Raw genomic sequence first — 25999 nt, forward strand, 5'->3', positions numbered from 1 at the left:
AGCAGTTTTAGGTTGCACAACAACCTATCAAATTACAACTGCCTGTCTCTTGATCAACTCTACACTCATGATAGCTGCTGGTCAGAAATAGATATTCACATTCTACTTTTAGTACAGCATTTCATGGTCAAAGACTTAGGTGAAGACATTTTGAATTTGTTTAAATTTTCCTCAGAAAGAATGCAAAAAAGAGCCTTCTCATTTGGCTTAGAAATTTTCAAAGTCTGTTGTAGACAATAAAAACAAATAACTTCGGTCACCAGTGATGGTGCTTGCTTTAGGGGGCTCAAATGTCATTTGTGGAGTTGACCACTGACAAATAACCTAGCTGGCACTGCAGCTGTGCCCGAGGCGTAAACTGTTAGAAAATAAAACTGTACATTGACTGGATAATTAGAAAATGAGGGTTATCTATTTGATATCTAGGTTACTATGCTTCGGTTATAAAAAAAAACCAAAAAAAGGCGCAAAGGAAACAGCTGCACACGGATCTGGAAAGATAATTTTTTTCCTACTGCTCTGGATTCTTTCAGCAATACTGACGGATGTAAGCATATGACTATGCAAGAGCACAATGTGGAAAGTGCAGAATAAATCTACAATGCAACTTGTGACCAGAAAAGAAATTTTTATAAAGAACTTTTATAATTTTTTGCAAATATTTAAATTTTCCAATCACACACCTTTCAATCAAGATAATTACAGGCAGTTCAAGAATGCCCAGTTATGCCACTTGCCTTTTAATGGCGCCTGTGATTTGTGTTACCCAGGACCCCAGCACCCCCAGACGCTAGGATTCTCTGGTTACCCAAGAAAAAAATACCTGTCGGGAACTACTGCGAAACCACTGTGAGCGAGTGAGGGGCGAGTGTAGAGACGGGCGTACCTCGTAATTCTCCATTTCCACATCGTCCACATCCAGATCCAGGCTGATGGCCGGCCCCACAGCTGTCTGTGACACAGGGAGCATGGAGCTGGAAGAGAAGCAAGAAAAGACCGGTTAAAGCCTGGACCAGCTGTAGAAATAGCACATGCATGCCACATATGGTTCCCAAGGTAAGTCAGATGAAAAGTTAAAAAATGTAGTTTGTGGACAGCTGCCACGATGGCGCAACAACATCAGCACTGAAAATCAGTGGTTCAGCACGAGGTGCCAGAGTCTTCAGCAGACAGTCCACCATTTTAAATATGATGACGGTAGATAACAAACCTTTACCATTGTGCGATTGATGGACTATGTGAAACAAGTTGTAGGCCTTAGTTCAGAACTTAGTGGGGAGGTGTCCACTTCTATAGTTTCTCTCAAACTGGACTATCTATATTTTAACAAATGCTCATAAAATAGGATTCACTGGGGATCAGGCTGACTAACAGTTGTCTTTCTACTAAACGTATCTAGTATCTAGTATCTAGTATCTATCTATCTATCTATCTATCTATATATATATATATATATATATATATATATATATATATATATATATATATCCTACTGGCGGTCGCCAGTAGGTAGTTATAGTTAGGACCACGTTTCCATAGGAAAACCTCAACATTCTATTTTGAATAACTTTGGCGCCGGTCGACGAATCCTCGTGAATTTCTCAAAATAGGTGGGGCGCTACGCTCCGCTCCTACCCTGAAAGTCTCGGGGGGATTCGTCAAGCGGGGGCTGAGATAAAAGGGGGGTCCCAAAACGCGTTTTTCCCATGCATTTTTCCATAGGACCTTTAGAACGAGCTACAGCCCGAACGGCTGAACAGAATTACTAGAAATTTGGCAGAGAGGTAGTCCCTAGGTCAAGGAAGTGCCTTTTGTAGGTTTGGTGTAAATCTGTTCAGTAGATTCTGAGAAAATAGCCTTTAAATCAATATATATATCTGAGCCCGCTTACGGTACGCTTACCGTAAGCTTACGGTGGCGTGCGCGAGCGCGATTCTGATTGGCTCTTAGATCTTAGTAAACATTCGAATCGGCCGAAACCAGGAAGCGGCGTCCGCCATTTTGTCTCTCGCACTGAGTGTTGTTTATCAAACATGATGGCCAAAAACATGTTACGGGGCTGTTTTGACAACTCCCTCCCACATAGTCATGTTGAGGGAGTCCCCAAACATCCCCCAAGAGCAAAAACGGTTTTATTTTTTTTTCGGCAATTTCGCGGGGTACGCTTACCGTACGCTTACCGTACGCTTACCGTAAGCTTACCGTACGCTTACGGTAAAAAAATAAAAATAAAAAAAACACTATCCACACTTACCCCACCCCCTGTGCTTTTGGTGGCCGCAGGCCACCAAATGTGCAGGGCTTATTAATAGAGAGAAAAAACGTAATTTTGGCAACATGAAATTATAAAATCGAAATTAAAAAAACACTATCCACATTGACCTCACCCCCTGTGCTTTTGGTGGCCGAAGGCCACCAAATGTACAGGGCTTATTAAAGTTGATAAAAACCGTGCACGGAACGAACTGCGTTAAGTGGGCGCGCACGCCACAAATGGCGTAAAGTAACTTAGCATTTAAAAAACCGTACAAATTCACTGAAAAAACCATAGGTTTCACACACGTTATAGTTAGGAAATAGCATTTAAAAAACCTTGCTAATTCACTGAAAAAACCATAGGTTTCACACATGTTATAGTTAGCTGGACATTTTACTGATAAAAAACCAATGAAATTCCCCCGTTATAGTTACTGTAGGCAACTATAACTCACGCGACCGTAATCCTCTGCTGATGACATATGTGTCTTTATGAAAAAAAAATATTTGTAATATATGTATAGCTAAAATTTAATGGAAGAAGATATGGGCAAATAAGTGTCTAAATACAGTATTAGCATCAGCAGAGGATTGCGGTCGCGTGAGTTATAGTTGCCTACAGTAACTATAACGGGGGAATTTCATTGGTTTTTTATCAGTAAAATGTCCAGCTAACTATAACATGTGTGAAACCTATGGTTTTTTCAGTGAATATATATATATATATATATATATATATATAAACCGCCTCTGTTTATGGTATACCATTAGGTGGTGATATCGTGCTCAGAGTCTAGAGATTCCCCCAGAAGTGTACAGGGCTCAATGCAAACCCAAATTGCTCTATTTGTGGTACTGTGGGCGAGCAGCCTTAGGTCTAACAAAGAGGAGCGTAGGACATTTGTTATGCACACAGTGACTAATAAGTGAAACAATATCAAAAAGGAGATCCACACCAAATTTAGAAAAATAAGCCTCTTATCAAGATGCATTTAACGACCATGATGTTCGCAAAAAGGTAAGTATGTTTGTCAGGAAAAATACTTTATACTTTATAAAGTGAACACAGCGCATTTTTCAAGCTTTGCAATGTTAACCTATGGGAGGAAAACAAGAATGCAGTTTCTGGCAAGCACTTGTCTTTGGTCAACACCAGGCAGAGTAACAAGAGTGCACCACCAGCGGCAGAGAGGCGGCCGGGTGCAGACTGCCAAAGCAGCGTCGGACACCTAATGCTTTTCAATGGAGGAGATCGGTTTTGCACAAAGGCTGCAGGCTCAGGCCAGGACGCTGGACGAAGAAAATCCACAGCTGCCCGGGTAAGTATCGATACTTGGGGGACGTAGGGACACTGTAGGGTGAGGTCCCCAGTCCCAGGGGGCTTCAGGTGCAGGGGTGTCCTTAGGCGTCAGAAATCTTTTACCTGGCAGGTCGCGGTCAGGAGGAGTCTTAAAGTTGAGGCTGCAGGCATCGAGGAGGAGTCTGGCAGGGGTCCGCCCACAGTGGACTCGGGCTCAGAAGTCAGGGGGTGTCGTCGTGCAGAGGCTGCAGGCGTCTATGTGGAGTCCAGCAGGGTTCAGCTCACGATGGACTCCGCTCATAAGCGCTGGTGAACGTTCACAGGACAGGTGGGCCACTTGGACTCGAGCCGCGGGTGTCTGGTGCAGAGGTGGATCCGGAGGAGAGTTTGCGGTTTCTCAGGGCAGAGTTATCTTTCTTTGCAGATGGTTTCTTTTGAACAGTCCACTGGAGATTAGGAGTCTTTCTTGAAGGCAGGCAGTCCTCCCACAGTTCTGGAGGTCGCTGCTTTGCGGACCAAGTCGCTCTTCTTCAGCAGGGTCTTTGAGGGCTGCAGACAGGCTGGGAGGGCTGGGGCCCAAGTCAGCTTGTGTCTTCAGGCTTTGCCGCTGCAGGACTCTTCTTCGTAGGTCATCGAAATCTGATTTCAAGATCTGGGAGTGCCACCTAAATACTAGATTTAGGGTCGTTACAGGAGAGTGATGGGTAGGGACCAATGGGTCCTTACTTGGGGTGCCTATACCCTCTCTTACGCCACACTCTTGTGGGAGGGTGCACAGCCCTAGCCCTGATGGTGGAGGGTAGGCACACCTGTTCTCACTTAGGTTTCCCCGCCGGTTCTCCCGCCAGGGGTCTAGAAACATGTCTGGTGATGGCTGGCTGCTTACAGCCGGTCAGAGACTACACCAGAGTTGGTAGGGGTACCCCTGAGGTGTCTTCTGAGTACATGGTACAGTAAATCCCACACTGGCATTAGTGGGGATTTTTTTGTAAGGAATAGTTTGGTACCAAACACTCCTGCGTTCAGTGAAGCCATCGTGGTGCTGTGGAACTCTAGTTGTTGAGGTCCCAGTCCATGTACTCTCCTTTCCTAGCACTTACAATATTAGGAAAATGGACCCGGATATTGTAGGGGTATATCTGCTCATGCAGTTATGCCCTCACCTGTGATTATAGCGCACCCTGTCTTAGGGCGGTGAGGCCTGCCAGAGAGGTGACATACCTATGCCACAGGCAGTGCTGGTTGGCATGGCACCAGGACAGAGTGCAATGTCGACTCATTTTCTACCTCACAGAGGCATGCAAGCTGCAAGGCAGTGGCATGGACCTGGGGGGGGGGGGGAGGGGGGGGGTTCAGGGGACCCTCTTCAGCTCCTAGGCCCTAGGTACCAAGGGTACCATTTACTAGGACTTAAAGGTGGTAGAAGTACCAATTGGGAGTTTGTTTTTAGGGAAGAAACACTGGCATAGGGGACGTGATTGGCAGGAACCCTGTGCACTAAATTTGATATCACATCAAAACCAGACAAAAAGTGGGGGCTAACCATGCAAAGAAGGTACTCTCTCACAGGCTGAATGCAGGGCTTTATGGCCCTTCATCCTCGGATTCCAGGAAATCTAAGAGGGGAGCTGGCGGCAATGGAGATTTTGGAAAAATCCTGAAGCAGAGATGAAGTGGTGCCTTCTGATAGAGGGAGCGCAAGTTTTTTGTCCCATGTCTTACAAACAGAAGGCATATTGCAACCAGTGGCCTGTAGACAGGTCATATTTACAACAAGAAATTACAGTCATTTGCTTAAATGTGAGGGATTTAAGGTGAAGAAACATGCTTCATAAAACATTAGGACTTAATGTTTTTCTCTACTTTAAATTAATCCAATTAAGACAATGTTTCATAGATTTTGTCCCATTTAAAAGCAAGCATCGGCATAGCCAATAGGTCTCGCCTTTGGGACATTATAAGTGTTTAGCCAAGCAACAGTTGATGTTGCACCAAGGATATTGTGCAGCATAATTAAAATACTTATAAGGTCCCAAAGGTGAGACCTATTGGCTATGCCAATGCTTGCTGGTAGGGGGGTGAGGGGGAAAGGGAGGCATTGTGGGAGGGGTAGATGTATACATTTTTCAGGCTGTGCTCAGCACTAAGCCCCCTCCTTCATGGCCACGCCCCCTCCTCACACAGTGAGAAAAATTCACAAGTTGACAGGTCTGCACCAGCAGTTCAAGTTCACCTCTTTCAGCAGCAGTGCAAGTTCGCCTCACAGACAGAGGCTAATTTCTCATGAAGCAGAAGTGTAAGAAGCTCACCTCTCATGCAGGAGCATTACCACCTAACCTCAATTCAGGCAGGACCGTAATCTCAGCTCAGGCAGCAGCAGGTAAATAAATCTCACCTGGCAGGCAGCTGAAAGGCAGGCTCGGCCCATGAGCAATAACCGCAGCGCCAGTTCAGCCGACAGGAATCGGCAGTGCGTGCTCGCCCCGTGCGGAGGTTGGTTCTTACTGCCAGCACGCAGCATACTTTCGGTTTGCGGACTCCGCCCCTGTGAGGTGTATCCCGGGAATGCAAGGCTCGAGGCAGAGGCCGTGCAGAGACGTGAGGCGCAGGTAAGCGGCTAACCCAAGCGTGGAGGAGCCTCTGGCTGCCGGAAACCAGTTGCCAGATAACCCAGGCCCCGGGCCATGGAAAGGGTCAACTTGAGCCAGCGTGGAGATGCGAGTGTGCCTCGATGTCAGAGGCACATGCGTGCGCACGCCTGAGAGGCCCTTGACGGAGAGGGCAGCTCTGGTAAATACTGCAAGACTTGGCCGCTTACCCGTAAAAACACATTAGTGTAGTGTTCTACAACTTTTCATCTTAATGATCACTTTTCTTAAAGTGATCATTAAGATTTTGTGTGTCTCTTTGCTCTGCTGAGCAATGCATCTTTCGTGTCATTTACAGAGGACTCCGGGCAGTCATATATGCACAGTAAACCGTAGAATGTTACTGAGTGAACGACCGTACTGCAGACTTGCATGTTTTGCATGAATCTGCCCTACTAGTAGACTGCAGAATTATGCATAGCTTGTAAATGCGCAACAGCGTTAAACTACAACCGGGTAAGTAACTCTTTTACAGCATGAGCCCATTCCGTATTCATATGCAGTGCATCTTCCTTCCATTTAGTGATTAACTCCAATCGTAACCTCTAGGTGGCAGTATGAGCATTGTGTCCTGTATTGCACAAGTCTTAAGATCAAAACAAGCGTGGTGCGCACGCACTGCAAGGAATGCGAGGTGTGCAGCTGGCACCCGGCCGCGCTGCTGCTCGCTCCCTAGGCCAGGGGAGAGAGAAGGCGGGACATGCACCTGCCTTTGGCCAATTGCATGCTGTCTTTCTTAGAAAGACGCACGCAAAGGCCAATAGCGTGTGAGCAAAAAAAGAAAAGGAAACGCCCGAGCGTATGGTCCCAGTTGAAAGTCCTTACTAGAAGCCTCGCAGAACAGCATATGTGCGCTGGCTCAGGCAAGACCTAAAAATGATTGTACTATCCAGTTATTAATATGACAGAATCTACACGCCACTGGGAGCAAGATGCCTACTGTTTGGTAATGTGACATTTTGAAAAGGGAGAAAATTAAAATGATTTGTAATTTTCTCTCATTTAAAAGCATTCAGAAATATCACTGGGTTCTTATGCTCCAATATCGTGTTGAGAACAACTTCTAGTTAAAGAATTAAATACCCCACTACTTCAGTTCCGAACCTCCATGACCCACATGGCTCAAATGAGTAGAGCACCACTCATTATTAGGCTCCGCTATCTGCGGCCTTGTAATAATGTAAAATAAACAAAGCCTTTCCTTCACTCTAAACGAAAAACTATTATTTATTGGCATTCTTAGTTAAAAATGAACTCATGGCTGAGAGTTAGTCTGAAGGTTTCTGCGAGCTACTGGTAGCTTGCGATCCACTGGGTGGAGACACCTGCTCTACATCAAAATTCTCACAAATATTTCATTCATAATGCACCAATAACTTTTGGCTTCTTTGTTTTTACACTTACCGAATTACAATTATTAACTACTACCCTGTTTAATAATCAGATTAGGCGTGTTCACATTTTGCAAACCTGTATCCAATGCTATGAGGTTTCCCCATGAGGACAAAATGGCATAGCATCACTGAAGAGTGGTGCCCCCCCCCCCCCCTTGCCATTTTTTCCTTTAAGACCTGTGCTGTCTTTTCCTCCTCCATTCGACTAAACCTCTGCAAGGTGTTAAATATTTTTTTTGTTGGTCTACCAGCATAGTACAAAGTGCAGGTGGACCTTGTACATGAAAAGTGAATACTCGGACATCAGATGAGAATATCTGGCACACCCTCACCAAGGTCTGGGAAGAGTGATTTTTGGTAGCAGTGAAATAATTAGTGAAGGGGCACAGGATTTTATTTTTTATCACAAAGGGTTTATCAGCAGCCAAGAGGAAAACCCACCAAGTCCCCCATCAACTCCATGCATGTGGTAAATGGGATATTTGTGGTGTAGTTGTTTTCATGTAATTCATGTTTGTTAGATCACATGGTGAGTGGCTTTCCATTTGAAGACAAAGATTGCAACAATGTATTGAGGTTTGACCTTCATGTACGAGACAACCTGTATGCACCTTTCAACCCTGTAGTCTGTCATGGAAGGTATGAGGAAGTCCTATCCTGCCAGGTGAGAGCTCTACTGGAGAACCAAGGAATAGTCCCTAACTAGTCTGGCCGATCTTGGTCCTGTAAGCAACAGTTGATGTTGGTTCAGGACGTCCAAGACCCATCACAGTATTAATCCCTAAACCCACCTGGAGCCTTACCCTGTGTATCGGGTGGGGTGGGGTCACTTCTTGCCACTGTAGTGTTTCCAAGTGCACTCCTGGTCAAATCAGTAAGTGGCTACAAAAGTAAGTGGCTACAGAGCCTCTTTTGTGTGGTTTGGAGATTGTTGTGTATAGTGTGGCCTTTGTGGAAAGTTTTGCGTGTATTGCATCCCCATTTGAAAGGGTGCTCCAATTTTGCTATAGGTGAATTTGTAGCTATCTTTAGGCTTAAAGTGCAGCACAAAGGTAGGAGGCATAAAGTATGTTTGATATCTGGAAACTGGAAAATCCTGCTCAGGAAGTCCATTTCGTCTCTTCAATTACATGCCATTGTAACAGCAGTGCTGCCCTACTAGTCCAACAAGTTCAGATCGGATTGCTGTGGAATGGTGTTGAACGTCTCAACATTGGCTGTAGCTACCCTTTAGTGTCACCCTAGAGACAATTCTTTGCGTTTGTCTGGACAAATTAAGACTGGGAGCACCAGTGGAGAAAAGCTTTTGATAAGGACCAAAATTTTAAACACTGCTGTTATCCTCCTGGCAGTGACTAAACCTGCAAAACTAGCATTAAGAAAACAGTGGCGGATTTCAATCTGAACTGTTTTCCCAATAACAGCCAAAAGGAAAATGCTACTTACCAGTATGCATCTGTTCTTGGCATGTAGAGCTGCAGAGTTGTACATTATGCATAGATCGCCATCTGGTGTTGGGCTCGGATGCTTGCACGTTGTTGTTGTCTTGAAAGAGTCTTTTGTAGTCACGAGATAGGGGACTCCTCCCTTGGACGATAGTGCGCATGGGCATCGACTCCATCCTCAGATTGTTTATCGCCATAATGGGAAATGGAGTCAGTAAGAAGCAAGATGTCCATGTGAATGTATCTAATTAAGATAATACTGGAACAGATACAGGTTCCGGAGAGGCGGGTGGGCGTGTACAACTCTGCAGCTCTACATGCCAAGAACAGATGTATACTGGTAAGTAGCATTTTCTGTTCGAGGCATATGCGCTGCAGATTGTACACTATGCATAGACTGTACAGGAGTGTCTAACCTAGCGGTGGTCACCTGCATTTGTTGCAGTAGTTTGAAAAGGAATATGCTACTTACCAGTATGCATCTGTTCTTGGCATGTAGAGCTGCAGATCCACACACTAGTATAGTAGATCGCCATCTGGTGTTGGGCTCGGATGCTTGCACCTTGTTGTGGTCTTGGAAGAAGTATTTGTAGTCACGAGATAGGTGACTCCTCCCTTGGACGATAGTGCGCATGGGCATCAACTCCATCCTTCGATTGTTTTTCGCCATGATGGGAAATGATGGAGTTAGTAGAAGAAAAAGAGAGGTCCATGTGTGGTATCTAAGTAAGATAGAGCTGGAACAGATACAGGTCCCGGGGAGGTGGGTGGGTGTGTGTGGATCTGCAGCTCTACATGCCAAGAACAGATGCATACTGGTAAGTAGCATATTCCGTTTGAGGCATATGAGCTGCAGATCACACACTAGCATAGAATATATAGCAGTATCTCCCCTAGCGGTGGTCACCTGTATCGGTTGCAGTAGTTTGAAATAAAGTTTTAAGGACAGCTTGGCTCACAGAAGCTTGTTGCTTTGTTTGTACATCAACACAATAGTGTTTAGTGAAGGTGTGTGTTGTAGACCATGTGGCTGCCTTACAAATGTCTAAGGGAATGTTCCCTAAGAATGCCATGGAAGCCCCTAGTTTGCGTGTGGAATGCGCTCTAGGGGGAACTGTTAATGTGCGTTTAGCTTTTTGGTAGCATATTTGGATACATTTAACTATCCACCTAGCAATCCCAGATTTGGAGATGGGGTTATCCTTATGTGGTGGAGAGAAATCTACAAACCATTGTTTTGTGGAAAGATTTAGTTCTGTCAATGTAATAAAGAAAGGCTCTTTTAACATCCAAGGTGTGAAGAGCTCTCTCCGCTACAGAGTCTGGGTTTGGAAAGAACACTGGTAACTCCACTGACTGGTTAAGATGAAAAGGAGATATGACTTTTGGAAGGAATTTTGGATTTGTCCTAAGAACCACTTTGTTATGATGTAATCGTAAGAATGGTTTTTGTATGGTTAAAGCCTGGATTTCACTTACTCTTCTGAGAGATGTGATTGTGATAAGGAAAGCTGCTTTGCATGTGAGGAACTATAGTTCGCATTTATGTCAGGTTCAAATGGGGGTCCCATAAGCCTAGTAAGAACAATGTTTAGATTCCATACTGGAGAGGGTGGTAATCTGGGAGGAATAATTATTTTAAGTCCTTCCATGAAGGCTTTGATCGCAGGGACTCTAAAAAGTGACAAGTGCTGTTGATTTTGTAAGTAAGCTGCTAATGCTGCTAGGTGCAGACGTATGGAGGAGTATGCTAAATTACATCTTTGCAAATGGAGTAAGTAGCAAATGATGTTCTGGATGGAGGCATCTAGTGGGTATATATTATTGTTAGTGCAGTAAATGGCAAATCTTTTCCATTTTGCAGCATAGCAAGCTCTAGTAGTAGGTCTTCTAGCTTCTTTGATAATGTTCATGCAGCCTGGTGGCAGGTTAAGGTAACCGAACTCTAGGACTTCAGGAGCCAAATCGCCAGATTCAGTTGACCTGGATCTGGATGTCTGATCTCTCCATGGTTCTGGGTTATTAAGGACGGGGAGAGACACAGTTTTTGGTGTGGAACTAGTCAGAGTTCCAGGAGTGTTGTGAACCACGGCTGGCGTGCCCATGTGGGAGCTACTAGGATCAGTTTGAGAGACTGCTGCCTGAGCTTGCGTACCACTAGTGGAATAAGTGGGAGAGGCGGAAAAGCGTACGCAAATCTGCCTGACCAGTTCATCCATATCGCATTGCCTTTTGACTCTGGGTGCGAAAACCTGGCGGCGAAGGTTGGGCATTTTGCGTTTTAGTGGGTGGCGAACAGATCTATGTCTGCTTGGCCCCATTTTTGGAAAAAGGGCGGTAGAACTTGGGGATGTAGTTCCCACTCGTGGATCTGTTGCGTCTGTTGACTTAACAGATCGGCAATCTGATTGTGAACCCCTGGAAGGTGTTCTGCAAGTAGGTATATGTTCTGAGGAATGGCCCATCTCCAAATGTTCTGTGCGAGCTGGGACAGCTGCAGAGAATGTGTGCCTCCTTGTTTTTGTATGTAATACATGGCTGTCATGTTGTCCGTCCGGATGAGGACAGCCTTGTTCTGTACATGTAGTTGGAAGGATTTTAGTGCTAGGAATACTGCTAGCAGTTCTAGGTGATTGATATGGAGCACTTTCTGTTGAGTGGTCCATTTGCCCGAGTTGTGTGTCTGAGGAGGTGGGCTCCCCATCCTGTGAGTGATGGGTCTGTTGCCATCACTATCTGTGGAAGAGGCTCTAGGAAAGGCCGCCGTTTGGACAAGTTTGTTATGTTCCACCACTGTAGAGAGCGATGTGTGCGGCTGTCCACCAACACCAGATCTGTAAGTTGTCCTTGAGCCTGGTTCCACTGACACGCTAGACATTCCTGTAAGGGACGCATTTGAAGTCTTGCATAAGGCACAATGAAGATGCAAGATGCCATCATGCCTATGAGCTGCATGAACACTCTGGCTGGAAGAGAGTGTTGGTTTTGAAATTTTGTGATAAGAGTATGTATACTGGCTATCCTGGCTGGACTGGGATATGCTAGGGCTGTGGAGGTGTTTAGGGTAGCTCCTAGATATTGGTGTATATGAGAGGGCTGGAGATGCGACTTGGGGTAGTTGATCGTGAACCCCAAGTTGTGTAATATTTGGATGGTTTGGTGAGTGTGTAGAACACATTGGTCTAATGACTTGGCTTTTATTAGCCAGTCATATAGATACGGGAAGACATGAATTTGTTGTCTTCTGAGATGTGCTGCTACTACTGCAAGACATTTTGTGAATACTCTGGGTGCGTTTGTTACCCCGAATAGAAGGACTGAACTGGTAGTGTTGTCCGTCCACCACAAACCTTAAGTACTTCCTGTGAGCAGGATGTATGGGAATGTGGAAGTAGGCGTCCTTGAGATCTAGTGTGGCAAGGAAATCGCCTTGTTGCAGCAGTGGGAGCACTTGTTGAAGAGTGATCATATGGAAATGATCTGAGTGTATATACAGATTTAGGGGTCTGAGGTCGAGTATTGGTCTTAGAGTCCCGTCCTTTTTGGGTATTAGGAAGTACAGGGAGTAGACCCCTGTTCCTTGATGCTCTAAGGGAACTGGCTCTATTGCGTGCTTTAGAAGCAGTGAGAGAACCTCTTGTTTGAGGAGCGCAAGAGGGTCTGCGGACATTGGACGCTGTTTGGGTGGTATGTTTGGGGGGTAGCTGTAAGTTCCAGGCAGTAACCATACTGGATAATTTGTCTTACCCACCTGTCTGTTGTGATGGAGTTCCAGACAGGTAGGAACTGTGTTAGTCTGCCCCCGACTGGAGTGGAATGGTCTGGGGGGAGCGGAGGAAGTCACTGTTTTGTGGCAGGTGAGGTGCGAGTGTTATTACCTCGACCTCGTCCTTTGTTGTTCCCTCTGTATCCGCCTCTAAAATATCCCCTACTGGGGGATCTTTGTGTAGTGGCTTTGAATGTAGATGGCGTCTGCGCCCATATTTTTGGAGGCTCCTCTGTAGAAGGAGCGGCGAAAGGAGCCACGTGTTTGTGGAGACTGTATTGCTCCTATGGACTTAGCAGTCTCAGTGTCCTTTTTCATTTTTCCAAGGGCAGTGTCTACAGCCGGCCCAAATAGCTGTTCTTGGTTGAATGGCTGACTAAGTATGGTAGTTTGGACCTCTTGCTTAAAGCCTGAAATGCGTAGCCAGGCATGTCATCTAAGGAGCACACTGGTGTGGATTGATCTAGAGGCAGTGTCTGCTGCGTCAAGTGCACATTTAATTGACGCATTTGAAATTAGCTTGCCCTCTTGGATAAGGTCATTTGCCTGGGTTTTATACTGGTCAGGCAGATGTTGTAATAGATTTTCTAACTGGTCGTAGTGTGCCCTGTCATATCGTGCCAGTACTGCTTGGGTGTTAGTAATACGCCAGTGATTAGCTGCTTGTGCTGCTACCCTTTTGTCAGAAGCTTCTAGCAGTTTGGATTCTTTATCCGGGGGTGGTGCATCTCCGGAGGTCTGGGAGTTGGCACGTTTCCTAGCACTGGAAACAACTAGAGAATCCAAAGGCAACTGTCCTTTGATGCAAGTAGGATCTTCAGGGGCAGGCCTATATTTCTTTTCTATTCTAGGGTTAAGAACCCTGGCACGGACGGGGTCTTTAAATACTTCAGGGGCATGCTTAATGACTCCTTTGATCATAGGTAATATTTGCACTGACTTTTGGGATTGTTCAAAAGTATCTAAGAGGAAATCTTCCTCTGGTGCGTCGGAGTGCATTGTAACATCATGATAAAGTGCAGCTTTATTATTTAATAATTGGCCAAACCCCAGGTGATCTGGGGGAGATGGTTTTGACAGATATGGCTGTGGGTCTGGGAGGTCTGTTGGGATAGGGAATGCCCAATCATCAAGTGGTGAGGTATCTGGATCCGTGAACGGGTCATTAGGATGATGTGTCGTCTAGCCCTTCGATCTCGAATCGTCTTTTTTGATCGACAGGATGCACAGGCTGGACAGCTGGACTCGTCGTGTTCAGGTGATAGGCACAGGTTGCAGACTTTGTAATGGTCACTGTGCGGAAATTTTGCTCCACACTGGGGGCATTTTTTTTTAAAAGCCGTCCTTTCCATGAGCCGTAGGCCTTACGGCGTGGATAGGCCTAGCGGCCCGCGTCGACGTCCGGAATCGAGACGATAAAATCCAAGATTAAAGTGATTCGATGGTTTTTCTGGAAGTTTGCGCTTCAAAACATTTGAAATTTGAGATTTCCAACCGGAGCAGAAAAGTTGCATCCGAACCCAATGGCGGAAAAAAACAATCTAAGGATGGAGTTGATGCCCATGCGCACTATCATCCAAGGGAGGAGTCACCTATCTCGTAACTACAAAGACTTCTTCCAAGGCAACAACAAGGTGCAAGCATCCGAGCCCAACACCAGATGGCGATCTACTATGCTAGTGTGTGATCTGCAGCTCATATGCCTTGAACAGTGTTTTAAGAACAGCCTGGCCTACAGAAGCTTGCTGCTTAGCCTGCACGTCAACACAATAGTGTTTGGTGAAGTTGTGTGGTGTAGACGAACAAGTTACTTACCTTCGGTAGCGCTTTATCTGGTGGATACAGTATCTGCCTGTGGATTCCTCACCTTGTGAATATCCCCTGCGCCAGCATTCCACGGAACTTTTTCCCCCAGCTCTCTACGCCGAGAACGTCATAATGCATCGACTCCGCTCGCGACTCCGTATGACAGTTCCACCCATTTTTTCCGTGCCTCCGAGGCGCACAGGTGGACCAACGACAGATACAAAGTATACACAGCATACAATATACAATCATATACACAAAGTATACAAGGAAAAGGAAAGCTAAATAAAACAAGCCTTTCCTACCAATATACAAGAAAGTCATCTCAAGCAAGACAACTTTTAAGGTATACAAAGGTGGACAACGGGGAGGCGGTGGGCCAGTGAGGAATCCACAGGCAGATACTGTATCCACCAGAAAAAGCGTTACCGAAGGTAAGTAACTTGTTCTTCTGATGGATACATCTGCCAGTGGATTCCTCACCTTGTGAATAGATTCCCACAGCAGTCCCCACTCCCGGAGGAGGGTGTCCACCTTCCTATACCAAACAGTCTTGCAAGACAGAGCGCGCGAAGTGGCCCTCCCTCCTCATCTCAGAGTCCAAGCAATAATGCTTTGCGAAAGTATGGAGGGAGGCCCAAGTCGCGGCTTTACAAATATCTGCCACAGGAACACCCCTGGCCAAAGCAGATGTAGACGATTTTGCTCTAGTTGAAGGAGCTCTAATACCCTCATGAGAAGTCTTACCAGCCAGGGCGTAGCAGATCTTGATGGCAAGGATAATCCATCTCGATAAAGTGCGCTTGTGCACCGCTCTTCCTTTTGAATGACCAACATAGCCCACGAAGAGCTGATCGTCCAGACGAAAGTCTTTCGTTCTGTCCAAATAAAAACTCACAGCCCTCTTTGGATCCAGGCGATGGAGTCTTTCCTCCTCTTTGGAGGGATGAGGAGGTGGATAAAAAACAGGGAGAGTAATAGACTGCCCCAAATGAAAAGGAGTATCTACTTTAGGTAGAAAAGCAGCCCTGGTCCGGAGTACCATCCTTTCAGCATGTAATGTCAAAAAAAGGGGGTTTGGAACTAAGAGCTTGAAGCTCACTCACCCTCCTTGCTGAGGTTATGGCCACAAGAAAGACCACCTTAAAGGACAACAGCCTCAAAGGACAGCTATGAAGAGGCTCAAACGGGGATCCCATCAGAAAAGTCAAGACAAGATTAAGGTCCCACTGTGGCATTACAAAGGGAGCAGGAGGAAACATGTTTGTAAGACCCTTGATAAACATCAGTACAACCGGAGATTTAAATAGTGACGGTTGATCAGGAAGACATAGAAAAGCCGATAAGGCAGATAGATAGCCCTTAACCGTGGCCACAGCACAGCCCTGCTGAGCCAAGGAAAGAGCAAACTGAAGCACATTAGAAAGATGGGCTTTTAAAGGGTCAATGGATCTCTCTCCACACCATTTAACAAATTTCGACCACCTGTAGGAGTAAATGGACTTGGTGGAGTGTCGCCTGGCCGATAAAATAACATCCACCACATAAGGCGGGAGAGAGAACGAACTCAGGTTGCCCCGTTCAATCTCCAGGCATGAAGGTGTAAGCTCTGGAGTTGGGGGTGTAGAACCTGCCCCTCCGATTGCGAGAGGAGGTCTGCCCTCAGAGGGAGACGGAGCGGAGGGCACGAGGAGAGGTGGAGAAGATCTGTGTACCACACCCTTCTTGGCCAATCCGGGGCGATCATTATGACTTGGGCCTGGTCTTGGCGAATCTTCCTCAGAACCCGAGGAATCAAGGGTATGGGAGGAAACGCGTAAAGGAGTTGTGAACCCCAACTCAACTGAAACGCGTCCCCCAACGCCCCCCGCATCGGAAACTGGAAGACTGCAGAATGACGGGCAGTGCGCGTTCTCGCGGGTGGCAAACAGGTCCACCGAGGTGTCCCCCACGCCCGAAAGACGTGACGAACCACCTCCGGATGGAGCCTCCACTCGTGATTGGCGGAGAACTGCAGACAGACTGTCCGCACGTACGTTCAGCACCCCGGCCAGATGATTTGCCATCAGACTAATCCGATGGTCCTGAGCCCAGGACCATAGACTTAAGGCCTCTCTGCAAAGACAAAGACCCCACTCCTCCCTGCTTGTTGACATACCACATCGCGGTAGTGTTGGCTGTCAGGACTTGAATCGACTGACCGCGAAGGGAAGGGAGGAAGGCCTTGAGCGCCAAACGAATCGCCCGCAATTCCAGAAGGTTGATGTGAAGCAACCTTTCCTTTGGAGACCAAAGACCCTTGATCTCCAGATCCCCCAGATGAGCACCCCACCCTAGGGTAGAGGCATCCGTTATCACTGTGGCCACCGATGGAGGAAGATGAAAGGGCTTTCCTTGAGACAGGTTGCCCTCCACTCTCCACCAAGACAGATCCACTGCAGCTTCTCTGGAGATCCTGATCGACTCCCTGAGATCTCCGTTGTGCTGATACCACTGCTTGCGGAGGCACCACTGGATCACCCTCATGTGCCAGCGTGCATGGCTGACCAACAGAATGCAGGAAGCGAACAGACCGAGCAGGCGAAGGACCTTCAGAACTGGAACAACCGCTCCATTGTGGAATAAAGGGACCATCTCCTGAATGTCGAGAATTATTTGAGGAGGAGGAAATGCTCGACACACAGTAGTGTCCAGTACCGCCCCTATAAACAGGTTGCGTTGAGAGGGCACCAGGTGAGATTTGGGCACATTGATCGAAAAACCCAAGTCGAATAACAGCTGAGATGTTACCTGCAGATGGCGCCGCACCATCTCTGGGGACCCTGCCTTCAGAAGCCAGTCGTCCAGGTAGGGGAAAACTGGAATCCCCGACCTCCTGAGATGAGCAGCCACCACTGCCATCACCTTCGTGAAGACTCGAGGTGCGGTAGTAAGACCAAACGGGAGGACCGCAAACTGGTAATGTTGCGACCCAACCGTAAAATGGAGATACTTCCTGTGCGACTTCAGGATCGGGACATGGAAGTACGCGTCCTGCAAGTCGAGCGACACCATCCAGTCTCCTTGCTGCAACGCCTGAAGAACCTGCGCAAGGGTCAGCATCTCGAATTTCTCCTGTTTCAGGTAAAAGTTCAAGATTCTGGAGGTCCAGTATCGGACACAATTTGCCGTCCTTTTTGGGAATCAGGAAATACCGGGAGTAGCACCACTGACCCCTTTCCTGCTCCGGAACCACCTCTATCGCCCCTTTTTGAAGCAAAGCCAGAACCTCCTTCTGCAGAAGAAGCAGATGGTCCTCTGAGCAGTAACCTTGGCAAGGAGGGTAAGGGGGAGGAAACTCTCGAAAGGGAAGGGCGTACCCAGTCTCCACGAGGTTCAAAACCCAAAGGTCTGTCGTAACAGATTTCCAACCCCGCAGAAAGTAGGACACCCGACCCCCCACAGGTCTTACATGATCCAGGATGGGGGATCTAGGGCTGCTTCCCTGAAGCCTCATTGGGAGCAGAGGAGGAGGAAGAAGAGGGGTTGCGTCCAGAACCTCTCCGACTCCTTTGTCTCCCTCTATAGGACCTATAGAGGGGATTCTGCTGTTGTTGCTGCTGCGGAGGCTGTCGGAAGGAGCGAAATGAAGACCTTCCGAAACCCCTAAACTTCTTAAAACCAAATCCTTTAGCAGGAGCTCGCAGACCCAAAGATTTAGCTGTTAACCTGCTGACCTTAAATCTTTGTAGGACGGAGTCAGCCTTTTCTCCAAACAATTTCTGTCCATCAAACGGCAAATCCACCAATGTGGCCTGAACGTCCGTGGAGAAGCCAGATGAATGGAGCCATGCCTGCCTTCTTGTGGCTATAGACTAGCCCATTATTCTCGCCACTGAATCTGCTGTATCAAGCCCCGATTGAATCACTTGTCTAGCAGCAGCTTGAGTATCTGCGACCACCTCCATGAAGGACGCCTTATCACCCTCAGGCAGCTTAGGGGCTAAAGACTTCATTGAGTCCATTAAGGCATGCACATAACGTCCCAGCAAGCACGTGGCATTGGTAGACTTAAGTGCCATAGTTCCTGAAGAAAAAGTTCTTAGCCGCCTGGTCAACCTTTTTGGACTCCCTGTCCGCAGGAGACTAAGGGAACGCTCCCGAAGAATGCTTAGAGCAGGACGCCTGCACAACCAGGCTCTCTGAAGACGGGTGCGTAGAAAGAAAATCTGGATCCCCAGATGCCACCCTGTATCTTCTCGCCACCTGCCTGGAAACCGCCGGAGAAGAAAGTGGTTTTCGCCATACCTCCAAAACAGGCTCCAAAATAGCCTCATTAAAAGGCAGTAAAGGCTCAGAAGTCGAAGTAGGTGAATGCAACACCTCCGTCAGCAGATTAGATTTATACTCCGCAGAGGGCAACTGTAAATCCAACAACTCTGCCACCTTCTTTATAACCATATGATAAGGAATCAATTCCTGAGGTGGAGATGACCTAGATGAAGTATGCTCCCACTCAGAAGTCGTATCCAGGCCACTAGCCTCTTGTTTCCCTCCAAACTCAGAGGACGTGTCCACTTCACCTTCCTCTACTTCCACGCTATACCTTTCCTCATCCAAGGCTCTTTGGGCCTCCCTTCTCGACTGAATCCGTGAAGCCGGCGTCGTCGGCGCCGTACGTGGCGTCGGTGGAACCAGAGGAGTAGGAGTCGGCGGCACCAAAGACTGAGTCGGCGCCGATGGAGTCGGCAACGGCGTCGAGGAAGGCTCCGAACCCTGACGATCCAGCCGGAGTCGCGATGGATCAGACGGTGGCGAAAACTAAGGCGCCATCGGCAGAAAAGGCATAAACTGGGCCTGTGCATACTGCTGCGGTACCCCTAGAGCATACGCCATAGGACCCACTGGACCAGTCGGTGCACCGGATGGGAAGGCAGCCCGATTGAAGATTCCATACATGGCACTTAAAAAATGCGAAGAATCAGTACCTGGAGCCGGGAACTGCGGATAAGGAACCGATCCTGTATCCATCTGCGGAGTACCTGGCAACGGCGCCGCAGTGTCCTCTACTGGAGCCGAAGGATCCTCAGGCCCTGGAGAAGGCTCCTTTGTTCCTGCTCATCATCAGAAACAGACGACTCCACTGGAACCGGAGACGACGCCGGTGAAGGCGCCGGTGACTGCGCTGGGGACTGCACCGGTGACCGCGCTGGAGTCCGCTTTGGCGAAGGAGATCCTTCCGGAGACTTAGGAGAAGGAGACAAATCCTTACTTCGACGTCGTCGAGGCGAAGCCGATCTCGACGCCTTGTTCTTAGAAGACCGGCGCCGAGAGGAATGCTTCCTTGAAGTCGACGACTCCGGCCTCGACCTCTCCTTTCTACCTCTCTTCTCCTTTCCGACCTTGGCCATAAAAAGCTTTGCCTTCCTCTCCTTCAACGCCTTCGGATTCATCCTCCTGCAGCTTGGACACTCCTCGACATCGTGGTCAGATGAAAGGCACCACAAACAATCATCATGGGGGTCCGTCATAGACATGTGGCCCCCACATTCCCTACAGGGCTTAAAACCAGACTTCGTCGAAGACATTACAGATTTTCTCCAACAGTAACACCTAACAACTACAAAGTAGCAGGAGAGTACTGGAAAAACCGCTGCGCGTCGACGGCGTGGAAAAAAGGGAACTGACGTCATCACGCCGACGTGGCTCTCTTATGGCTCCGGTGACGTCATACGGAGTCGCGAGCGGAGCAAGGCACTTTGTGAACACACTGTGTGCGGTGGGCACCCCAAATGCAAGGACTTTGAACTGATAGTGTTGTCCGTCCACTATGAACCTTAGATAATTCCGGTGAGCAGGGTGTATGGGAAATGTGGAAGTAGGCATCCTTGAGATCTAGGGTGGCAAGGAAGTCGCCTTGTTGAAGTAAAGGGAGGACCTGTTGGAGAGTGATCATATGAAAATGATCTGATTGGATATAGAGATTGAGGGGTCTGAGGTAGAGTATTGTCCGTAGGGTCCCGTCCTTTTTGGGGATTAGGAAATACAGCGAGTAAACCCCTTTTCCTTGATAATGTAAGGGAACTAGTTCTATTGCCTGCTTTTGAAGCAGTGAGAAAACCTCTTGTTTTAAGAGCGTGAGGTGTTCCGTAGACATTGGATACTGTTTGGGTGGTATGGTGGGTGAGGTTGCTGTAAGTTCCAGGCAGTACCCATACTGGATAATTTGTCTTACCCACTTGTTTGTTGTGATGGAATCCCAGACAGGTACGAACTGTGAGTCTCCCTCCGACTGGAGTGGAATGGTCTGGAGGGAAGTCACGGTTTATTAGTGGGGAGGCTCAAGTGTGGTTACCTCAGCCTCTCCCTTGGTTGTTATTTCCACTGTATCCACCTCTAAAATATCCTCTGTTGGGGGATGTTTGCGTGGTGTTTTTGTAGGAAGAGGAGGCGGTGTCGGTTTCAATGTTTCTGGGTGCTCCTCTATAGAAGGAGCGACGAAAGGATTCACGTGTGGATGGAGACTGTAATGCTCCCATAGATTTAGCAGTCTCCGTGTCCTTTTTCATCTTCTCTAGAGTGGTATCTACAGCCGGTCCCAAAAGTTGTTCCTGATTGAACGGCTGGTTGAGGATAGTTGTTTGTACCTCCTGTTTAAATCCTGAGATGCGTAACCAGGCTGGTCGTCTGAGTAGCACACTAGTGTTAATGGACCTAGAGGCTGTGTCAGCTGCATCAAGGGCACACTTGATTGATGCGTTGGTTATTAATTTTGGCTTCTTGAATTAAATCATTTGCCTGGGTTTTGCGTTGGTCAGGTAAATGTTGTAATAGGGTTTCTAGTTGGTCATAGTGAGCCCTATCGAACCTAGCAAGAAATGCTTGGGTGTTGGCTATGCGCCAGTGATTAGCTGCTTGGGCAGCAACTCTTTTGCCAGAAGCATCTAGCAAATTAGATTCCTTATCCGGAGGTGGTGCGTCACCAGAGGTTTGTGAGTTGGCACGTTTCCTAGCGTTAGTTACCACTAGTGAGTCTAAGGGTAGCGGCCCTTTGATGTAGGTGGGATCATAGGGGGCACGTTTATAGTTTGTCGATTCTGGGATTGAGAATTCTAGCTCTCACAGGGTCTTTGAATATGTCGAGGGCATGCTTAATGACACCTTTTAGCATTGGCAGGATTTGGACAGTTTTCTGTGACTGTTCAATGGTCTAGGAGGAAGTCCTCGTCTGCAGGGTCTGAATGCATCTGAACACCATGGTAGACAGCAGCTCCATTTACAAGCTGACCAAAGCCAATATGGTCATCTGGTGGAGATGGCTTTGTTGGACATGGCTGGGGATCCGGGAGGTCTGGGGGATCTACTGGGTCATCATAATCGTCCCAATCGTCCTGTGGTACGTCCGTGTCGTCATCAGGGTTAGTGAAAGGGTCATTGTTGCCTCCTCCACCCACTAAATCATCATCGTCATCCTGCGGTGGCGGTGAATGTGGTGGAAGTTTTGGAGGCTGTGGAGGAGAGACAGGCTTAGCAGGAAGAACAGGCTCAGGAGGAAGGACAGGAGAAGAGGGTCTTATAGGTGAAGTGGCACAGTCTTTTTTCTTCACAGGCACTACAGGAGTGTCTGGTGTGTCCAGCTTCCTCTTTTTGTGTGGAACAGGAGCCACATGTCCTGTTTCAGGGTCTATATGGAGTTTTCTGCTTCGGATAGACCGGATATGGTCGAAAAAGTTCTTCCTCCTCGGTAACCGCTTTCGGCGCCGACTTCTTTGGGTCCGAGCAGGGTTTGGACTTCTGCTCCGAGGCCTTAGGAGGTGGTTTGGGATCCTTTGGCTTGGCTATTTAGATGGAAATCTTTTTCAGTTCCGAAGGCTTTGGTTTTGGATCCGATGGCTTTTCTTTCGGCGTCGAGGTAGTCGGTGTCTATTTCTCTGCTCTCCCGACTTCGGTGCCGAAGACGCCTGCGGGACACTGAGATATGGTTTGCTCGGTCCCGAGCTACCAGAAGGGTTGTCCTTTATCTTCGGTGCCTGGCCTGGGACTTCTGAAGCTCGCTTTCGGTCACGACTGGGGCCAGCAGGCGACGTCTTGACCAGGGCCTTCTTTTTTTCGGGTGGAGTTGGGGTAGTTGTACTCACTCGTTGACCAGGAGTGATGTGGTCGTCTGAGTCGTCTGCTTCGGACACTATTGCCTGGTCCTCAGAATCCTCCTCCAGAACATCGGGGCCTTCAAAAGAAGATGTCCACTGGTGCCGGAGCTGCTCGCTGCTCCATGATATGTCGTCGGGCCCGGCGATCACGGATGGTTTTCTTGGATCGAAAAGAGGTGCAGGCCTGGCAATTGTTCTCGTTGTGCGAGAGACAGGTTACAGACCTTGTGATGGTCACTGTGTGGGAATTTCGCTCCACACTGGGGGCATTTTTTGAAGGGAGTCCTTTCCATGAGCTGTAGGCCCGAACGGCGTCGATAGGCCCAGGGACCCGCGTCGACGACTGGAATCGAGTAGCTCAGATGCACGTTGAAGATCACGCAATCGAAAACAATACAGTCGAGTTGTAGACAGTTTGCGCGTCGAAAAGGTTTGGAGAATAAGGTGCCAAACCGGAGCGCAAAAGTTACATCCGAACCCAATGGCGGAAAAAAAAACAATCTGAGGATGGAGTCGATGCCCATGCGCACTATCGTTTAAGGGAGGAGTCACCTATCTTGTGACTACAAAAGACTCATCCAAGACAACAACAACGTGCAAGCATCCGAGCCCAACACTAGATGGCGATCTATGCATAGTGTACAATCTGCAGCTCATATACCTCGAACATATATTTTTTTGCTCTCATTAACAGTTCACCTTCATATGGTGTGTAACCTTCATATGGTTCACCTTCATATGGTGGGTGTAGGCGATCTAGTGAGATTCTAGCAGGCTGGGCTCAAGCCATCTGAGCTAAGCCTTCCACCCACTAACCTGCACCCATTACCTCCAAGAAGGCTGGATCACACCCCTAACACTGTTAATAAACACTGCCCATAGTATGAACTGGGACCCCAAGATTTCTAAAGACTGTCAAGGAAGAAGATCTCTGGCTTGGACATGCACACAGACTTGGCCACAGACGGCGCTAAGAACGTACTTTTGTAAATTAAAAGCTATTATTTTTAAAAGTAATAGCTTCCGAGTAGATGTTCTGTTACTTTGAGTGTGATTACTGTGTCACATTGTACAAGAGTCCCAAACCTACTATCAACTCTTGGAGTACGCCTTCACTGCTCATTCAATTGGGAAGGGAGACTGAGCAATCAAGAGTCCTACAGTGCCTAAATGTGGGCCACCATAATTAAATTACAGTACACACATGGATTTTGCCCAGGAAGTAGCCAGTCACTGACACAGAATCCAGAGAATGGGCTCAGAGTCTGGTAACTTATGATTCTGGGAGAGTTGTTCCAGGGCAGAGATCCAAAGTTTAGCAAATTCATCAGAATCTGAGTAACAGCCTTGATATACTTCTGTTCGTGCACTGGCAAATATTTTACTTGTATACTCCAATTTAGCTTGATGGCTAACTGACTTTATTTCATTTATGTAGAATGTTCTTGCTCTCGTGCAAGACCTCTCTCTATATGCATGGTTCCTACTACATGATTTTCCATTATACCCTATTGGAATTGGTTACTGGGAATTCCAGAATCAATTTTTATGTACAGTGAACACCAAAACTACCGCAATTGTCTTTATGGAACAGCGTGGTAGAAAGCTTCAAGGTAAAGTAAAACTTGAAAGATTTGTCTAAATATTCCTTCCGTTTTTGGAGACAGAATTCAAGCAATCGGTTGTGACCGTTTACTGCTAGTTGTTTTAGCTTTCTTATTTTTACAAATCTGCCCAGGCTCATTTAGTGAATGCATTCTTTTCTGTATTTTCCCCTGTATAGCCAAACCTACGTCTGCTTGCGGGAGAAAATCAATGTACAGTCACATTATCTACACCCCGAACATGATCACTGGACTAGATACGAAAGCAACCGGAAAGAAACCTTCAACAGCCAGGTACTATAAAGGAGCGGTGGACTTTAGAAAAACCACTGACAAAATGCATCTCCAGAATCTCTGTATACATTAAAAAATACTCAAATGTTCTAAGATTGTACTGTGACAACAGGTGACAAAATGGTGCTACAAAACGAGCAAACCTACAAACCCTTGGAGTGGCAGAGATTAAGAGCCACCTAGTATGGAACACGGAAGCACAAATGCTAGCAGCTTAGAGATGGCCATGTTTTATAGGGACTGATTAAGTAGCTCTAGGTGGAAGGGAGTCTCTTTGAGTGTTGAACAGAGTGGGCTCTGCTTAAAAAGAGAAGGATGACTTTATAGCAAAAAATAACCGGGGGGTGGGGGAGATGGAGAGAGGGAGAGATAGATAGATAGACTGCTCCTGCTGTTCGTCATAGTGGGAATGTGGAATTGGATGGAGAAAGCTCTTTAGTGATATAGAGAGGGTCCCACCATATGTCACAGGGGGCTGTACGACAATACACATGCAACCGAGAGATCAGCTTGCACATTGTTGGCACACATTGTTCACTGAAGATTAAGAGAACTGCTTTACTTACAGGAAGTATGGCAGGAAGCTGGGGTAATATGGTGGGGGAGGGGGCGGTGGGAGAGGCTGCTGAAGTCGATATCTCTGTGTGTTCAGTCGCCTCGGCATCATATGGGAGTATGGCTGCAATACACAAATCATGCAACACATTAGGAAAGAAAAAAAGAGCTCCTGTTCTTCCTCTCCCCCAGTTTTCAACTTAAAGCAAAGCTAAATCGACGGTCCCAAAACAATTCAGCTATTACCACAGTGAAAAGAAGCATGCAGATTCTCTACTACAAACAACATCATAACAAAGGCTTAAAGAGGAGTAGTTCATGTAAAATCCAAAACTTGTATTAGGGTAGGGAGCCAGGCAGACTTGGATCTTTCTGACAAAGGCGATTCAAACTGCCATCCTAAAAGTTTGAACAGGTAAAGAACTCAAACCTCTCCGACTCAGGATGGAAGGACTTCTCCAACACTACTGGCAAAGGGGTTTCCATCGGTTTGTTATACACAGTCAAGGGAACTAATGTGTTCGGTAGAAGTACAAATGAGCTGCCCATCTGAGAAAGGCAGGAGCAGTAAGTGCTCATTAACTGTCTGTACGTAGCTGGCTCTTAATAAAGTGGACCAAAAAGAGATACACTGTGTAAAGAGTCCAAGCAAAACACAGAGGAATTACAGAGGCACAAATTACACCCCAAATGCTCTCTTTTGTGGTAGTGTGGGCGAGCAGTTAGGCATATCACAGGAGTGCAAGACATCTGAAAATACACAAAGTGGTCAATAAATGAGACACGACTCAAAAAGGAGATC

The 25999-nt window shown here is 47.2% G+C and overlaps 1 protein-coding gene across 5 annotated transcripts in view; it reads right to left on the reverse strand.

The window, feature by feature from the left end:
- RNF44 (ring finger protein 44) overlaps positions 1–25999 on the reverse strand; it is a 305895-nt gene that overhangs the window by 130546 nt on the left and 149350 nt on the right. For 4 of the 5 annotated variants that reach the window (XM_085618288.1, XM_085618287.1, XM_085618285.1 and 1 more), the window contains 2 exons: positions 25209–25321; positions 824–974 (listed from right to left, as the gene is read on the reverse strand). In XM_085618288.1, the coding sequence (XP_085474414.1) occupies positions 824–974; positions 25209–25321 (264 nt within the window). The remainder of the gene's footprint in view (positions 1–823; positions 975–25208; positions 25322–25999) is intronic. The other variant, XM_085618286.1, reaches the window with a different exon arrangement.

Source organism: Triturus cristatus, chromosome 7 (assembly GCF_964204655.1).
Source record: "Triturus cristatus chromosome 7, aTriCri1.1, whole genome shotgun sequence".
In the NCBI taxonomy this organism is placed as follows: domain Eukaryota; kingdom Metazoa; phylum Chordata; class Amphibia; order Caudata; family Salamandridae; genus Triturus; species Triturus cristatus.